The sequence below is a fragment of the Amblyomma mixtum genome, chromosome 2 (assembly GCF_055824585.1).
Source record: "Amblyomma mixtum isolate Tamu chromosome 2, ASM5582458v1, whole genome shotgun sequence".
NCBI lineage: Eukaryota > Metazoa > Arthropoda > Arachnida > Ixodida > Ixodidae > Amblyomma > Amblyomma mixtum.
In genome coordinates, this window is record NC_143013.1 from 107,645,854 (window position 1) to 107,661,502 (window position 15,649).

At 47.0% G+C, this 15,649-nt stretch overlaps 1 protein-coding gene across 1 annotated transcript in view; it reads right to left on the reverse strand.

Moving 5' to 3' along the window:
* Positions 1-280: 280 nt before the first annotated feature.
* Positions 281-15,649, reverse strand: part of nompB (intraflagellar transport protein 88-like protein nompB) — an 81,566-nt gene continuing 66,197 nt past the window's right edge. The window contains exons 24-25 of the mRNA XM_089569298.1: positions 2,878-3,003; positions 281-420 (exon numbers count right to left, since the gene is read on the reverse strand). Coding sequence (XP_089425424.1) covers positions 296-420; positions 2,878-3,003 — 251 coding nt within the window. The 3' untranslated portion in view covers positions 281-295. The remainder of the gene's footprint in view (positions 421-2,877; positions 3,004-15,649) is intronic.

Genomic DNA, 15,649 nt, shown 5'->3' on the forward strand with positions numbered 1-15,649 from the left:
GCAATGTTCTGAAGAGATGAGCGGGAATGTTTTACGCAAAAATGCGGACACCAGGGGAACTGAAACGTGGCCATGGGTGGCATAGGGTCACAATGAGATATCAGGAAATTTGCCGGTGTACGGCGCCTAGAAGTGGCACACGACAGGGCAGGTGGTAATTCTATCGGAGACGCCTTTGTTCTTCTGTGTACTTTCCCGGGTTCTTTTGTCGATGGGGACGGTAGCTGTTACGGTTAGAAGAACTCAACGTTTTTATTTTCGTCGCAATTCTTTTCTGGACGATCGCACGGGCGGTTCACTCCGGCAGCAGGTCGTCACCGAGCTCGTCGTTGTCGAAGTCGTCATCGACCTGGTTCCTCGCCCTCGCTGCCGTTCGGGGCCTCTCTTCCAGGGGCCCCAGGGGGTCCTCGTACGAGGCGTCTGCATGGCGGAAGCCAAATTCACATCTTTGATGGGCCGCCCGTGCGCCCACCAGTGTGCTTGTGCACAACCCTGTTTCTTGCCTGGTAAACGTGCATTAACTCTGGGGCTTTGTCCTATTTATGGTCGCCTCTGGGCAGTGACAATGTAAACCTGATATGGAAAGGTTTCTGAAACAATAAAATTTTCTTCAGCCATAGTGGTTTCAATGCTAATGTGTAAGAAGCGTTACAGCATTGTCTATGTGCTAGCTCGCATAATGTATAAGATAGCATACTGCCCCTCTATTTACCTTAACTCGTGAATCACTACGCTAAAACAGTATAAGTGAGCCGGTAACACTTCAGAAAGAAAAGAATTTACAAAGCAGCTTGTTATACACCACTGCACTTTTTCCTCTTTTGCAACTCCCTCGTGGCACAGAGAAACTGCATTGTATGGACAGTTACCGACCCCGCCTACGCGCTAGCAGGCTTGCCCAAAGTTCACTGTACTGTGCACACGCTTTGCTGTCGTCAGTGACGAAGAGCGTATTCTCTTAGTTTACCCATATATATGCGATGACCGTGAGGCAGTGCTCTGTGACTTTCAGAGGTGGAATGTGCCACTGTTTGTAACTTGAAGGTACCCGAACTAAGAAGCGCGTATTATCAAGGCCAGTTTCGAAACCTGCAGAGATCACTGGCCTTCTCAGGCAGGGGTATATGATGCATTTTGGTTAGGCAGTGAGATACAGGCAAAACGATTACCGACATATGAAATGTAAGGCCAATAATGCCTGCATGTTAATACCATCACCTTCGGAATGATAGTGGCAAAGCGTCTTTTTTTGTCTTGGTGCTTTAAAGCAATTATTCCAGACCACGTGGCCGGACTTTTTTTGTGTTTTTGTGTTGCGCTAGTAGCTTCGTTATTCTATTGGGCAATGCATGTGGTCCGACAGAGATGTCAAAAGACAGTAGATTGATGGCATAAGCACTCCAAAAGAGCATATGGACGGGGTAAGCGCTGAAAGGGAGCAGATGGAAGAACACGCTTAAAAAAGAACGCTTTCTCGATCACCTCATGTCTTTTGCGGCGCTTTCTTCATTTAAGAAATGAAGTTTGCGACTGGTGAGTACCATAACGGGGATCACACGCCTCTAAATTGTCAAGCATACACATCATCGTACAGTGTGTGTGCTGATATGGTTATCGGCTTTCACGCCTATTAAGTCGTACAAACCACTCCTGTTTCTCGCCCTAGTGGCTTAGCCAGGCACTTCTGCATTAGGCTCGCCAAAGAAGTTAGCGGTGGATGAAGAGAAAGCGGGTAATTTTTTTCAGCGGAGGACCGCCTGACAAATGCAAGTGGATTTTATAGAGAGAGAGGCTTTTCAGCGCTTGCTCTAAGCATTTCGCTTGTCTGAAAACAAGCAAGCGGCTCGGTAATACTGACTCGAAGTTCGAAGTAGGAAAACATCATGAAAAATAAAATCCAATTGGGCAGCTGTTCTTTCAGTACGTTCAAAGACATAAAGTATATGTGCATACACTGCATCTTCGTGTCCCTGACTCTAGGAAACAAGGTTTATGGCGGGTATTGGTTGCCATTTTCGTTCACAACAAGAGCATTCTAAAGCAGGAAATTTTCAAGGTGCTGGAGTCATACCAGGTGCAACGATTTCCTACTGGAACGCTTTCTCTTGAAGACCCCAGTTTTTCACTCACATCGATGTGAGTAAGCGCCTGGCAGATTGTAGCAGCGCGTCATCTGGTGGCTGCAGACTTTGCTGTCGGGACTGTGATAAGCGTGGCCATGTTACGCTCACAAGGGAGGCGGTGTGGAGAACGGGGCTTGTTCCACAATTGGCGTGCACTGGTCAGTTCTCCGAGTTCCATGCCACAAGCGACGGGTTCCTTTGGACTTTAAAACTATCTTTAGGTTAACGCAATGGGCGGTACGAAAACAAGAACATATTGGGGAAAGAAAAGACGCATGTTTCCGCTTATTGTGGCAGACCGCATTGGTAAAGCTGCTCCATGCCGGAACTAGTTCAAGAAAAGCTGTAGCGCAGGCACTGCTGAACGATTCGTTACCAGCACCCGAGCGAGCAGGTCGGCCCATATAGCAGGGTGCCGGGCCACAAGGCAACATAGGAATGGTATTCGGTCTGCGCTTCTATGACCCGCAGCTTCTGTCCCCGATACTTACTGTGCCCTTCAGTGGAGCGCGGAGTAATTTGCCGCGGTATTTTTTTTTTTCCACTGATTTATCGAGCGTGCCTTCACCGCCTTATCTCGCGCCCACTGCCACGAATTTTCTCTTCACTGGTTTCAATGAGGCGCTCTCTATATACATCGTCTTCCTCAAGAAGACGCACGTATCTACGATTTTCTCTACCAGGCTTCAGCCCGTACTATGGCGCGATACAGTCAGGTAATCATAGGCGTTATAATTCATTCGCCCCGACGTACCTATTTCCCTTTGCGACGCCTTGTACGTCTCCTCGGCCTCGACCAGCGGTATCTGGGGCCTGCTCCGACCACTGCTGGTGGATGCACGGCCCTTGGTCGCAGCGTGCTCTGACTGCACGCTGGTGCCTGCGACAAGGGAAGAGAAATGAATGCAAGACTGCTGAGCACGACCTTTCTTCGCTTCGTAGAGGTGGTCACGGTGGATGTTGCTGCTATGGGCGGGTACTTCATTTTCCAGATGCTAAGTATAGATTGAAATGATTAATGACAACTGTTTCGTTTGTGCACAATATAGTGCGACGCAACAAACCAGGCGCGAATAGGATTCGAACCTGGTTCACTGAGGAACAAAGGCGCGCAGTGACGAGCAGAACAGCATGGAGATTTACAGGGCATTTTTTTTGTAACCTTTAGAGATTTGTAGTTTGAAATCTATGATAGATATGTCGGTGCGATCGCTGAGATGGATTGTACTGCAAATTGGAGATTATGCACCTCATATGTATACCGATAAATAATTAGACTATCAATTAACTTAAATTAAAACAGCATTTGCATTTGAGCCGCTTTTGAATGCTCTGAATCGGCAATGAGGTTCGAAATATCGAATGCGAGAAACACACATTAGAATAACTGTTTAGATGGTTTTCCCGAATTACTTAATTGTAAAATGGCATCGCTGCGCATGTTATTGTCGCAGACATCAAGTTAATGTCTCCTGCATCACTAAATAAACCAACTGCGCCTCTATTTGGTGCATAAGAAGTGCGAAAGACGCAATTTATAAATTTGCAGTGCGGAAAAGTTCACTCAACGTGACTTCTAACGCATATTTTCGACGTTCTATATTTCGAAATACACTGGCGTTTGAAAAAATTAAAAACAGGGCTCCCCATTCGGTGTTGACGACCATCAATTTCGTAGTATAATTTGGCCCCCTAGCATATAATGTTGTACTGGTTAATTTAGGTTAATTAAGCGTCTAATTATTGATCCACAAAAGGTACATAATATCCACCATGCTGTAAAATTCACCGACGCATGCTTCGCAGCTTTATTGAGCTAGAATTAAGGTTTCCGATTTCGAAAAAACCCGTTGTCTCTTTGTCTAAAGCCAGCGAGACCTGAAATAAACATCGCTGCGACTTGGTTTTGAATCAGCGGCGACGCGAACATATCAGCTTCACTGGCCACTGCACGAAAGCACTCAGCTATTTTTTTTATTAGCAATATTTTAGCAATTTTTTTCATTTCCAGTTCACGGTGAAAAAAAAAAGTATACAGTCGTAGCAGAGCAAAATAATAATAAAAATAAAATAATATTCAAAGTGACAGCCGCAGTTGAAAGCTGCCGTGCGACTCAAAAACGGTTAAAGTTTGCCAAATCCCTTAGTACTGGCATCCATAGAGTTTCTTACTGAAACTCTATGCTGGCATCTATTCAGGTTGCTCGCTCTAAGCATTCAACCGATCACCCGTTATTTTTAACTGCCACTGTCTCCCGTGCTGTGCATTGCCTGTCGTCGTCTTCATCAACATTCATCCTTGTGCAATGGATCCAGATCACGCTACTATCGCGCGTTAAGCGGTCCCAAAATTTATAGTGTGCTACCACTAAGGTTGAAAATTGGTTCTGAGGAAAAGAAATGAAACAGTACCTGTCTTGGACACCCGAAATACGCAGTAAGGGAAGGGATGAAGGAGGGAGTAAAAGAAGGAAGAAAGAAAGAGGTGCCCTAGTGGAGGTCTCCGGAATAATTTCAACCACCTGGGGATCTTTAACGTGCACTGACATCGCACAGTACACAGGCGCCTTTTTGCGTTTCGCCCCTATTGAAACGCGGCCGCCAACGTCGAGTTCGAACTCGGGTACCCCGGCTCAGTAGACAAGCGCCTTAACAACTGAGCCACCGTGGCGGGTGCACTAAAGCTCCAGTCGCCGATTTCGCCAATCATTTTCTGAACCTGACCTCGAAACTTTAGCCTCGAACAGAAAGCGCAATACTATGGCCAGGATTCTGGTTCATGCGCCCCTAGTTCACAAATCTGCCACCACGCGCCGCATGAAGTTGAGCTCCTCCTTCTCCTCTTACATTCCTGCTTCCTGGGTTGGGGGAGAGATGCCTTCACCTTCGCGCATTCTCCACTTTGTGTGCGCTCCCCTCACGTGAACCCAGCTTTTTCGGGGCCCCGGCAGAGATTCTCTTTATTCTTTTGTCACCCAGCGTATTCAAGGCGCGCTGATTGTGTCGCTCCCCTACTCGCTCCCTTCTTTGCTGGGGTGAAAGAAAAGAAGCCGGACCGTGGCTAGTGCGGTGTAGGCATGCCAACTGCGTCAAAAAATTTGGGGGCGGTTTAGCCCTGCTAACTACTAAATATTTTTCGAAAGCAAGTTTTTTATGTGGTCCCGACGCGCTCGCTCGTGAGCGAGCGCGTCGAGACCGGCCGTGCTATGCTTTGGTTGTTTGCTTTGAGAGGTTGAGTCGTGCCACATGAATGCGTACTTTAATCAAAAGTGCTCCCATCGCAGTGAGGCTATACTATGGGCTGCTGCATAAAGTGCGACAAGAAAGCGCGCCCGGGGTGGATAGAGGAGATTACAAGGACTCTTTTGCGTGATAGGTACATTTTTTATTAAGCGCGTACAGTGACCACATATGCATAAGTGGCACTGATATTGCGTACGCATTAACAATACAAAAGCAATGAAACTTCCAGGGACACTCGTTCAAGCGGCGAAATGCGTAATTCCCGACGCTCATACTTAGAGCTCACTCACGAATACTTGTATGCGGCTCTTACTCTGTGCATTAAACATATTGGCTTCGATAGCAGTAAGCTCTTCGAAACTTCTATCGATGTGGTGAAAATGCAGTACGAATGCGTTGAGTGAGCAAGTGCTGCAGTATAATAAGCGGCAACACCTGATGCTGCGCTTCATGCTTGTTTCACTGACTCATTGTGCGCGGTACGCGATTTATCCAATGTAACAATTAGTAGTGTGGTAGTTCACATTTTTTCTAGGTTGGTAAAGTGCCTCCGATGATTATTCGTTCACCGTCGATAAGGGCTTTACCACTGCTGCAAGCGATGCTAGTTTTGGAAAATATTCCAGTGGTGTACGCAAACTTTGAAGATCTAAAGAAGACTTCATAGAACGGCATGCTGGGAACTATTCCGAAGCGTTTCCCGTCTGTTCGGCAAGAAACTACGCCTTTACCCAGAGCAGCACTCAAGAGTCAAACCTTAGTTAAATGTTGTTGATTATAATTTAAATTTCTTGAGAAATGAAGAGAACTTATTTTTAGATAACACGACGTTTACAAGCTGACTGGGTTTCTCAAGCGCGGCGGCTTGGCGCTCCACCCCGACCGCTTGTGCAGTGGGCCGCTCGTGCGATTCATTAGCGAGAGGACGCTACGTGCGCGCGGCCCTGAATATGCAGTGAATTTACCCGTCACGGATGCGAATACGTGCAACAATACCTAGGCGCGCGCACGCGAGTGGTGCGAACATATAATTTTTTTTTTCATTTTGCATATGTTGTGCAAAGCTACCCCTGCCTTTTTTCTCTGTCGCTTCGCTACGTACTTCTCGCTATACTTTCCCTTTGCCTTTAATTCCACCGGCGCAGCTCCAATGTTTGAGGTCACCTTCATCATCATCAGCCTGACTACACCCACTGCAGGGCAAAGGTATTAGATAGCAATCACCGCGGCCGGCAACATTTTTAATTTCGTTATTGTATTTTTGTCAGTTGTTGTTGCCTCTGGCAAACCACTACTACTACTACTACTTCTTCAAGGAGGGACTGCAGGGGAGTTTCAGGTTCTTTTTAAGCCCACAAACGCGGGTTAAGAAGAGGGAGCCATTTCCAGGGAACGATTAACATTCCCCCGCGACTTTTAAATCAGCAAGGGCAGCAGTTTGGGCATGTTGGTTACTCATTTGCATTTGTGATGGAACAGCGCAAAAACCGCTGTCCCGGTGTTTTACTCTGTTCCATCACACACACACACACACAATTAACTGTGCCATGACTTAGGGCCGTTTCACATGCATGCGATTCTCGCCTGCGACGCTGTGACTGGGGAGGGCCGTCGGTCCAGCCGCAGACGGCCTGCGACCAAGTTCCGTCCGGTTGGAATTCAGTCGCAGCGTCGGTGTGTTCGCTCTGCGACTGACCAATGGGCAGCGCCGAGACGGCGCGTGTCACGTGGGAGCTGTTGCCGCGGCCACGGGCGGTCTCGAGGCGCGCGTGTCGAGACCGCCGCGGCAACAGCTCCCACGTGACATCACGTCACGCGCCGTCTCGGCATGGGGTCACGTGGGAGCTGTTCCCGCGGCGTAATCAAAACTGTTTGTTCTAATCACAACATACGAAATATTGCCTTGCATCTAAAAACACGCTGGCCATAACATCGTCAACACATTCCGTGCAGCCTTTCTGTCGAGTTTAATCGTGGGTTGCCTATGCAAACATCGACCAACCTTGCGTGTCCCTCCGACCGAATTCGCTGGATACGCGTTGCATGTGAAAGCACTGCGCGAAAATCACACTGCGGCGTCACCGACTAGGCCGACTATTTTCGTTCTGCGCAAGTCTGGCTCGGACTCGAGCACAATGGTTCTGTTGAAGTCAGTCCTGTTGACAGACGCCTCGAAGGGCTAGGCCACCGCGCTTCGCTCTACGTTCATTTGTTTGACGTAAGCATTGTGCTGCTTCACCTTACCCCCATATTTCACAGCCTACGACACCAAGCTCTTGAAGCAAGGTATTACATACCACGCCTTAGGCCTTTTCTTTAGGATGACTGTCTTTAGGACGGTGGAGGAGGCGTCCGATAATGGTGGCCGGCTTGTGTGTAGTTTACATCCCTTCCTTTTTGAAAATACTGGCCACGGTTTCGCTGACTTCGTCTTAATCAAAACTTGCTTAAATTTTACTGTACCCTTCGGACATGACTTTTTGGCAGTGTTCTTCCCACAAAGGCTACAAGAACAAGACGCGCTGTTCGCAACATAAAACCCTACTGAAAAAAAGGTCTATGATGCAATAACCTCATAGAGGCTTCATCATAGAATATCGTGCAATTTTTATGACATATCATACAATTTGTATGATATTCTGTGACATCTCTATGATGACTGTGTGATTTTACGGAAATGCATGACATTTCTATGATAATTTTCTATGATTTGTATGATCAGTATATGATATTTGTATGACAAACTGTATGAGTTTATTGCATCATACAACTTTTTCCAGCAGGGAACTGATGAAGAAGAGGGAGGGGTAGTATCATGAAGGGCGAAGGATGATGTGACTCATGTGAGCTGTTGCATAGGGGAGAAATTGGTGTTATTTTTTAAGAGCGGTTATTTTGCAACGGGGGATCGGTCGTGAGTGGTAAGGGGGCGGGAGAGAAAATGACAGTAGGGGGGCCTCCTGTTGTGCCTTTGCCTGCCTTTCTTTTTTCCCCCTTTTACTTTTCCTCGAGTCGTAGAGCGCAGACCGTGGTTGCTTCTGGAGTGCGCTGTTTTTCTGCTCCCTACAGTGAAACAGGACGGAGTCGGCGCCTCTGCGAAAACGGCCCGGAAAGGTCTCATACATGAACGCACTCTTGTCTCTAGGCTGTCATAAAAAAAAAACTTACAACCCGTAATGTGTCAGTCCTGGCGAAGGGTCATTCCATGCGCGAAAGAAATCTCCCAAAAATGACATCAGAGCTTTTGCAGAGGATCAGTTACATTCTTTAAAGCCTTCCACCAGCTTAAGGACTTCCACCAGCTTTGTTAAAAGCAGAGCGCGTGGTCATGGCGTGGTACGAAGAGTTGTACAAAAATAAATTTCAGACGATTTAGCGCGGTTACTCCACATGCGCAGGTGCGCCCGCGCTCCGGTTTTCACTGCGGTTGCGGTGTTCGGAATCTTCGGATCCATTGCGCAAGGATGCTGTTGAAGAAATGATATCCAAAACACAGCGCAAGAGACTGGTAGTTTAGGATGCGGGATGCTCGGTTGCGGCGATGTAGTTGTCTAAAATTGATCTGTTCGCGCTGGCCCGGGTTCGAAACCCACTCGCGGCCGTAAAACATTTTCGATTATTTTATTTCAGGTGAAGCAGGCTTCAGACATACAGACAGACCACGTTGAAATCGAGAATTCAAGCCTTAGTGCCGGACCAAAAAATGCGACCGCGTCAGCTGGCTGTTGTTTTACCAGTTCGTGGAGGTGGCGGTTGATAAAAAAACGGCCGCTCGATGGAACCGCAACACCGAGTGGCCGTGGTTCTCGTCTGCTCACTTACCGAAAAATACGACATGCTGAAAGGCTTTTCCTAGAGCCTTTACTTCGTTCCTTCTCATTAAACATGCGTGCACTGTGTTATTATGGCTTGTGTGCAGTATCAAATAAAGCAAACCATTGTGAACGGACGAGACCTTTCAGCGGCCACGTAATTGGTGAAAGCTTCAAAAACCGCGTGTTCTCGCCTTGTGTGGCTAGAAACCAGTCGAATGTAGCAAACTTTCCGTTTCTCCAGAGATCATCTGGCGACGACAAAGCGTCGAGGCTCCAATGTCACTATATCAAAAACAAAAAGAAAACGCTCAGAGTAGAACACAAAAATCACAGGACGTGATTACCACTGTAGAACGCGAGATTTCAGGTGATGAAATTCGTATTTCTTATTGGCATTTATTTTCATATTGCTTTCAATACGCATGGCCTCACTATTCTTTCACTCGTGATGTAACTGTGCTCGTACCTCTCAGACGTCAACGCCAACACCGACGATGCACAACCAAGAAACATGCCCTCAACAGCTGTCGATGTTAATACGTCGCAGAGCGTGCACTGAGAATGCAGACAACGAAGGCAGCTCCGTGGAAGATACCCGCTTTCACTGTGGGTCGCTTGGCGGCCTTGATGTCCGCTGACGCACCCTAGCATACTCTCGACGTGCCGGCATTCATTGTGTCTGAAGTAAATGGACAACTTGCAGAATTGCAGGAAAGCTTATTTACATGAAGGTCTCTTCAAACCAAGAACCTCGTTCACAGACCGCGTTTCCACTTCCTGCTCGGCTGGTTCAAGGGGTTAGCGCGAAGGGGGATGAGTCAGTAGCCCTCCATTGTATCGTTCTTGGAAGATGGTGAGGGGGGCTGCTCCCTAATATGCCGGAACCTGAAGCCTCGACGCACGCCTCCAGCCATCGAGATAGTGTAAAAAGAAGTTGCCGAAAGGTTACCATGATGCGTTCTCTTGACAAGTACCTGTCCCGACCCGCTCCTCACATCCTTTCCACAACTTCTGTCTTATATTGACAAAGCGACATCTCCCCCCTCATTTTTCGAACGAGAATGTTCGGTTGTTGAGGGCACTCGATATGCTGAAAGTGTGCTCCAAGGGCCCTTCTTTGGCGTACGCGCTCAAGGTGGGCGCTCTTGGAATACCGGACCACCACCGGAACGCACAGGCGCTCGCGCACGCGTAGGAAGCGGGGTCCGGTTTACGACATTCGGAGGACAGCGGGGCTCTCGGCGACTCTTTTCTTTATGGCTTGAAGCTCTATCAGGTTCCCAGAACTTTTCGCGGTTCGAGTTTCCCTTCAGAACACCCAACCTCTTTTCTTCACGGCTCGAAATTACTTCCGTCGGCTTCAGAGGGGGAGCCAGCCAGCACCAAGAACATGGAGGTGCATGCCCTTTTTCGGCGCCCGTTCGGCGTACGCCGTCGCTGTACTGCTTGCAGCATCGGTTCATGTTTGGTAAACTTCGGTATGCCAGGCACTCGGGCAAGTGGTTTGTCAGCGGAACGTTTTATCATATCCGTTCTAGAAGCCGCGCAGCAGCTGCGTGAAAGTGTGGAAGTTAAGCTGAAAACGATCTGGCTCCCGTGAGAAAGTCGGAAAGAGGAAAACATATTGCGTTAGAGCTGCGCTGGCTGGACTGTACAGAACAAAGACCCACACGTACTGGTAGTACACGAATCCGTGTAGGCCGGTTTATTGAAGTGAGCGTAGTTCTAATACCCCTGTCACACTAGCAAATTTAATGTCATTCGAACCTAATGGCATTCGATGCATCGAATGTCATTCGGTCTCTTTCGGTGCCACACGGAAAAAAGTAATGTCATTCGAAAATGATGGCATCGACGATCGCTGAAAAAAAAAATAGTCCAACCGAACGTCATCGGAGCACATAAAAGATGTTTGAAATTGTTGTGCAGTGTTTCAAAAGCGGGTGAGAACATTTGTGTGCCGTATTATACGCTTAAAATATTATTTGCGGCCATTCTGCACCACTTTAGCCATCAAAAGCCAAGCCAAGTACAAAGTCAACCACAAATCCGATAAATGTAAACAAACAAAATGGCTGACATGGCGGCGCGCGGACACGCGCGGAGCTTGGAAATGACTTCCAAAAGGTGAACTGCTCAGTTACGTCTTTAAGTAGCTTCGAGCTTAACAAACAGGGCAGGCCAGTCAGCAAGAATCACGCATCCCAAAATGACCGACGGTCGCGGGAAAGACGCTGCTTCGTGCTCGGCCGCTGCTGTAGGCTGCTGAGACCGAGAGTAATAGCTATCCACGACAGCCTCTAGTGTGAACAGATTCACATCAACATTAACTTTTTTTTAGCAGAACTAAATAAATGCACTTTCTAGGTTTGGCAGTGTGCACATTATTTTTTTCGCGTCGCTTGTTCCTGCTGCGTATCTGGTGTCCAGAGTACGCATTCGGTTCGAGATCGAATGCGAATGAGTTCCCTTAACTCATTCGATGGCGAATGTCATTCGAACCTAATGACATTACATGTTCCCGTGTAGCAGTCGAATAATGACATTAGGTGCTAATGTCATTCGATTCGAATGACATTAAATTTGCTAGTGTGACAGGGGTATAACATTGCAATCGCACCAACTAACCCTGTTACAAGTAGAGATGCCGTGTTTTCGGTATCCGTTAAACTCCGTTAAACTCCGAAAAATGACCCCCGCGGCATTTTGATATGAATGCTGGAAAACCAATAAACACTGATTTGCAGCCGTCCTTGAAGAAAAGAATGCCAGTTTCAAGTGAAGAAATGTATACTCTACTTTTTTTTCTCCAGTTCACCCGGAACACAGCCCCACTGAACTGTCCTTGGTACCATTCCTTTCAATCGAAACCAAATTCTGTTGTCGCGTTCCTTTGTCTTCTCTTTACCAGCGTGACGGTTTTCGAGTTTGTAGGTCAGGCATAAGTTTCCTGTAACGAGGAACGCAACAGGACACGAGAGTACCCAGGACAAGCTCCCCACCCGACAAAATCTTCTGCTCTTTCCGCTCAGCAGTGCTTACAGGCTCCAGGGGAATACGGCAGGATTTTCATATTGCCTGCACGTCTCTCTCATTGCCAGTTTGGCAACTTGCCACTGTGGTTCCCCTGAGAGCTGGTACTTTTTTTTTAGCGTTCATTCATGTTCTTGGTTTCTGGAGAGCAATCAAACAAAAGGTGAAAAGCTCGAGAGCCTGCTAGCAGTACTCGCTATCCCCGAAGACATGACTGTATATATAGTTTTTGTGAAGTGTAATCACGTGGTATAGAACATCGAAGCAATAAACACAGCAATAAACTCATTGGAATCAGAGGAGGCACTTGTCTGCCGCGTGTACTCAATCCTGGTTCATCTAGCCTGCACCTTCACTGGTCAATACCTTCCTGAATGGTCAGCGTTTGGTGCGAAGACCGATATATTCGCTACTCGAGAAGCTATGAAGTCCGCGAGAAATATATGCGCAGCTTCCGCGAAAACTCACTTGATAGCGATGACTTCTGGCATCAAGTGCAAGTTGTGGACCCGTCCATAGAGCAGGAATTGATGACAAAGAAGTCTTTAATGGATTATTTTAGCCTGTTGTGAGCTCTGCAGACCACCTGTTTTTGAAAGAAGGATCTCAGAATAATCGCTGTTCAAAATTACATCTGCTGACGTTTGCTTTCACAGCTTATGGAGAGCGCGCTGTAAAGAATGGCCGGCCTTGTTAAAACCATCTCTTGATTTTCTTGCCATCCCCCCATCAAGCGCAAATGTAAAACGTGTGCTTTCTGACCGCATTCCTCCGATGGCTGACAAATCTCTCAATGTACGTGTCCATTTTGTTTTCACTACGTGTAAATATAACATTTTATACTCTTTAAAGCCTTATAGTTCCATTACGAGAAAATCAGGCGCCGTGCGTTCGCCGTTCCAAGTATTTGCGTGTGTATGTACTACATACACTACAGACAATCCAAGCGATGCCATCACTGGCAAAGGCTCAATGCGGTGGCAATATTCCCAACTACATTCGCGCCAAAATTTTGAATAACCTTACGTCGTACAGCGTTCCGTTGCTGTCATAGCATTTCTCTTTTATTTTTACTCGTTTGGGCATTAATTCATTGGGTAGGGTGTTTGGTATATGTGTTTAATAAAAAAATTCAGGTGCGTTATATTTTCTTCCGTAATTATACAGCCGCTTTACAACACCTATCCCGATAAACGCCGATTTCTCTCCGGCAATGAAAGTAAAAAGCGAAAATCATCGAACCAAAGAGAAAAAATAAACACCATATAACCCCCAAATGGAAAAAAAAGAAATACTGAAAACACGGAACGCTAGGTTTTTAGTGAAACGCCTTAGCAACGAAATAAAGCACCCAAGCGCTTTCCAAGAGGCGCCATATGGTGCGTGTGTCATTATTCCAGAGGACGAGGCAAGCACAAGGGCCCCTGCCTCATTCCAGATAGACGCAATTGCAGGCCAAATCTATTCAGGGTGTTTCACGGAACTTGCACCAAAGATTAAAAAAAAGGGTTGCTGCGTAGCTAGGTGAAACCAACGACATGTTGTTGCTCACTGTGTGGCGCTCCTCAGAGTATTTGTTATTTTCGCTTAATTAGTTCCTTATTTAAGATCAATTATACATAATTTTAACGTTTACTGTAAGGGAACGTGCATTTTGTTAAGTTGTACAGGGGCGTTACGAAAGAACCGATCCAGTTTTTTGTAGCAACGTCCGTGGCCCTTTTTTCGAGTTTTCATGGAATGCTCGCTAAATATGCAAAAGAAAAAACACTTCATTACGCTCTTGCGCTACTGCATTGTAGCGCTGCCAAGCGCGTTCTGAATGAAGCGTGCGCGCTCACCTTCTGGAAGTGAGCAGTCGACGCCGCTCTTAGCATAATCTTGAAAGTGCGATCAGCACATTCTTCCAGCATGGAAAGCGCACGGCGTGATCTGCCAATTGCGATAGGGCTTTTATGAGACATCGCGCAGGCAAACCAAAAAATGAAGTAAGCTCGTAAGTATACTGCATGATGGCTATGGCCCTAAGCAAAACTCTGTGCGTCAGCTTTTCTTCAGAGCAAAAGCCCCTTTACCATGGCAAGGCGGACCGTCCCAGGGGGAGAAGCTGGGTGCAGCGCTAAAGTCTCCTATTCCACGCTTTATGCTCATGTACACTAGGCTTGTGTCTTAAGGTGTTCGTGCTGTAACTGAGATTGAAGCTTATGACACATGTTTCTTGTTAGCCGATATGAGAATGCCCCGGCTGATTCTGAAACCGTTCCTGGCGTGCAGAAATTAGTTTCAGACAAAAAAAAATTGAGCTAAAAATTACTTCGTAAACACAAAAGGCAATTAGCGTTATGTAGGACGTTTACTAAACGCAATAACGAGGCTACCTCAATTTCTGGCTCCTCAACGCAAATGTATTTTTTCGTGGCTGTCAAACTTCTTAAGTTCCATTATTTGTTCAGTTCACTCTCCATCTAACCACTGTCCAGGCTCGTGACAGCAAAATCTTGTCCCGTTGTCTCGAAAAAGTTCTGTGCCGCTTATGGGACGTTTAGTCATGTCTTATGTGATGTGTATACTTGCAGTAATTTTTGACAAATCATCGCTCGAAGTCTCACGAAGAAGGCACAGAGCCCTGTTAGCCGCGACCCGACTTTTCCTTTTCTTGCACGCCAACAAAGGGAACACGGAGGGCAGCCGCACAGCCAGCCCGCCTTGAACACGCTGCGTGAGAAAAGAAAAAATAAACGCAATACGGCTGGTTTCTTGACACACAGGCTGAGGACACGTGGTTTTCGAAGCTTCCACCAATTACGTGGCCGCAGAAAGGTCTTGCTCCACATGGCAGTGGAACAACAGCGACCTGATGCGATCAAAGTTTTTTTTTTTTACCCGGTGGTGAGGCTTCTTAGTGTTCGCCTAGGTCCGTCTGTATGTCTGGAGTTTTCTTGACCTTAAATAAAGTTAACTAAAAGAGAATACCTTACGGACTGAGTGGGTTGCGAATCCGGACGGCGCGATTAGATTAGTTTTGCTGGCCACTGCATCAGACCAATACATCACTGTCTTTTGTTCTATGTACATGAACCATGTTCAAACCATATGGAAAACAGTAGCAGATCGACATGACACGTAATACGACACACCTCAGCAGCACAGCACTCGCTCTTACATCACCGCAGCCGAACATCGCGTGTCCTAAACTACCCGTCTCTCGCGCTGTGCTTTGGGTATCTTCTGCATCAACTTGCAGCCGTGATCAGTGGATTCGAATATCGAAACCGCAGTGCTAAAACGCCTAATTCGCATTTGCCGTAGCCACGACAAATGGACCAAAATTTATTTTTGTGCCACTCTTTGTGCCTTGCACTGCTCTCTTCACAAAGCTGGTGGCAGTCCTGCGTAACCAGGACGTCAGAGAATGCAATTGATTCTCTCCAAAAA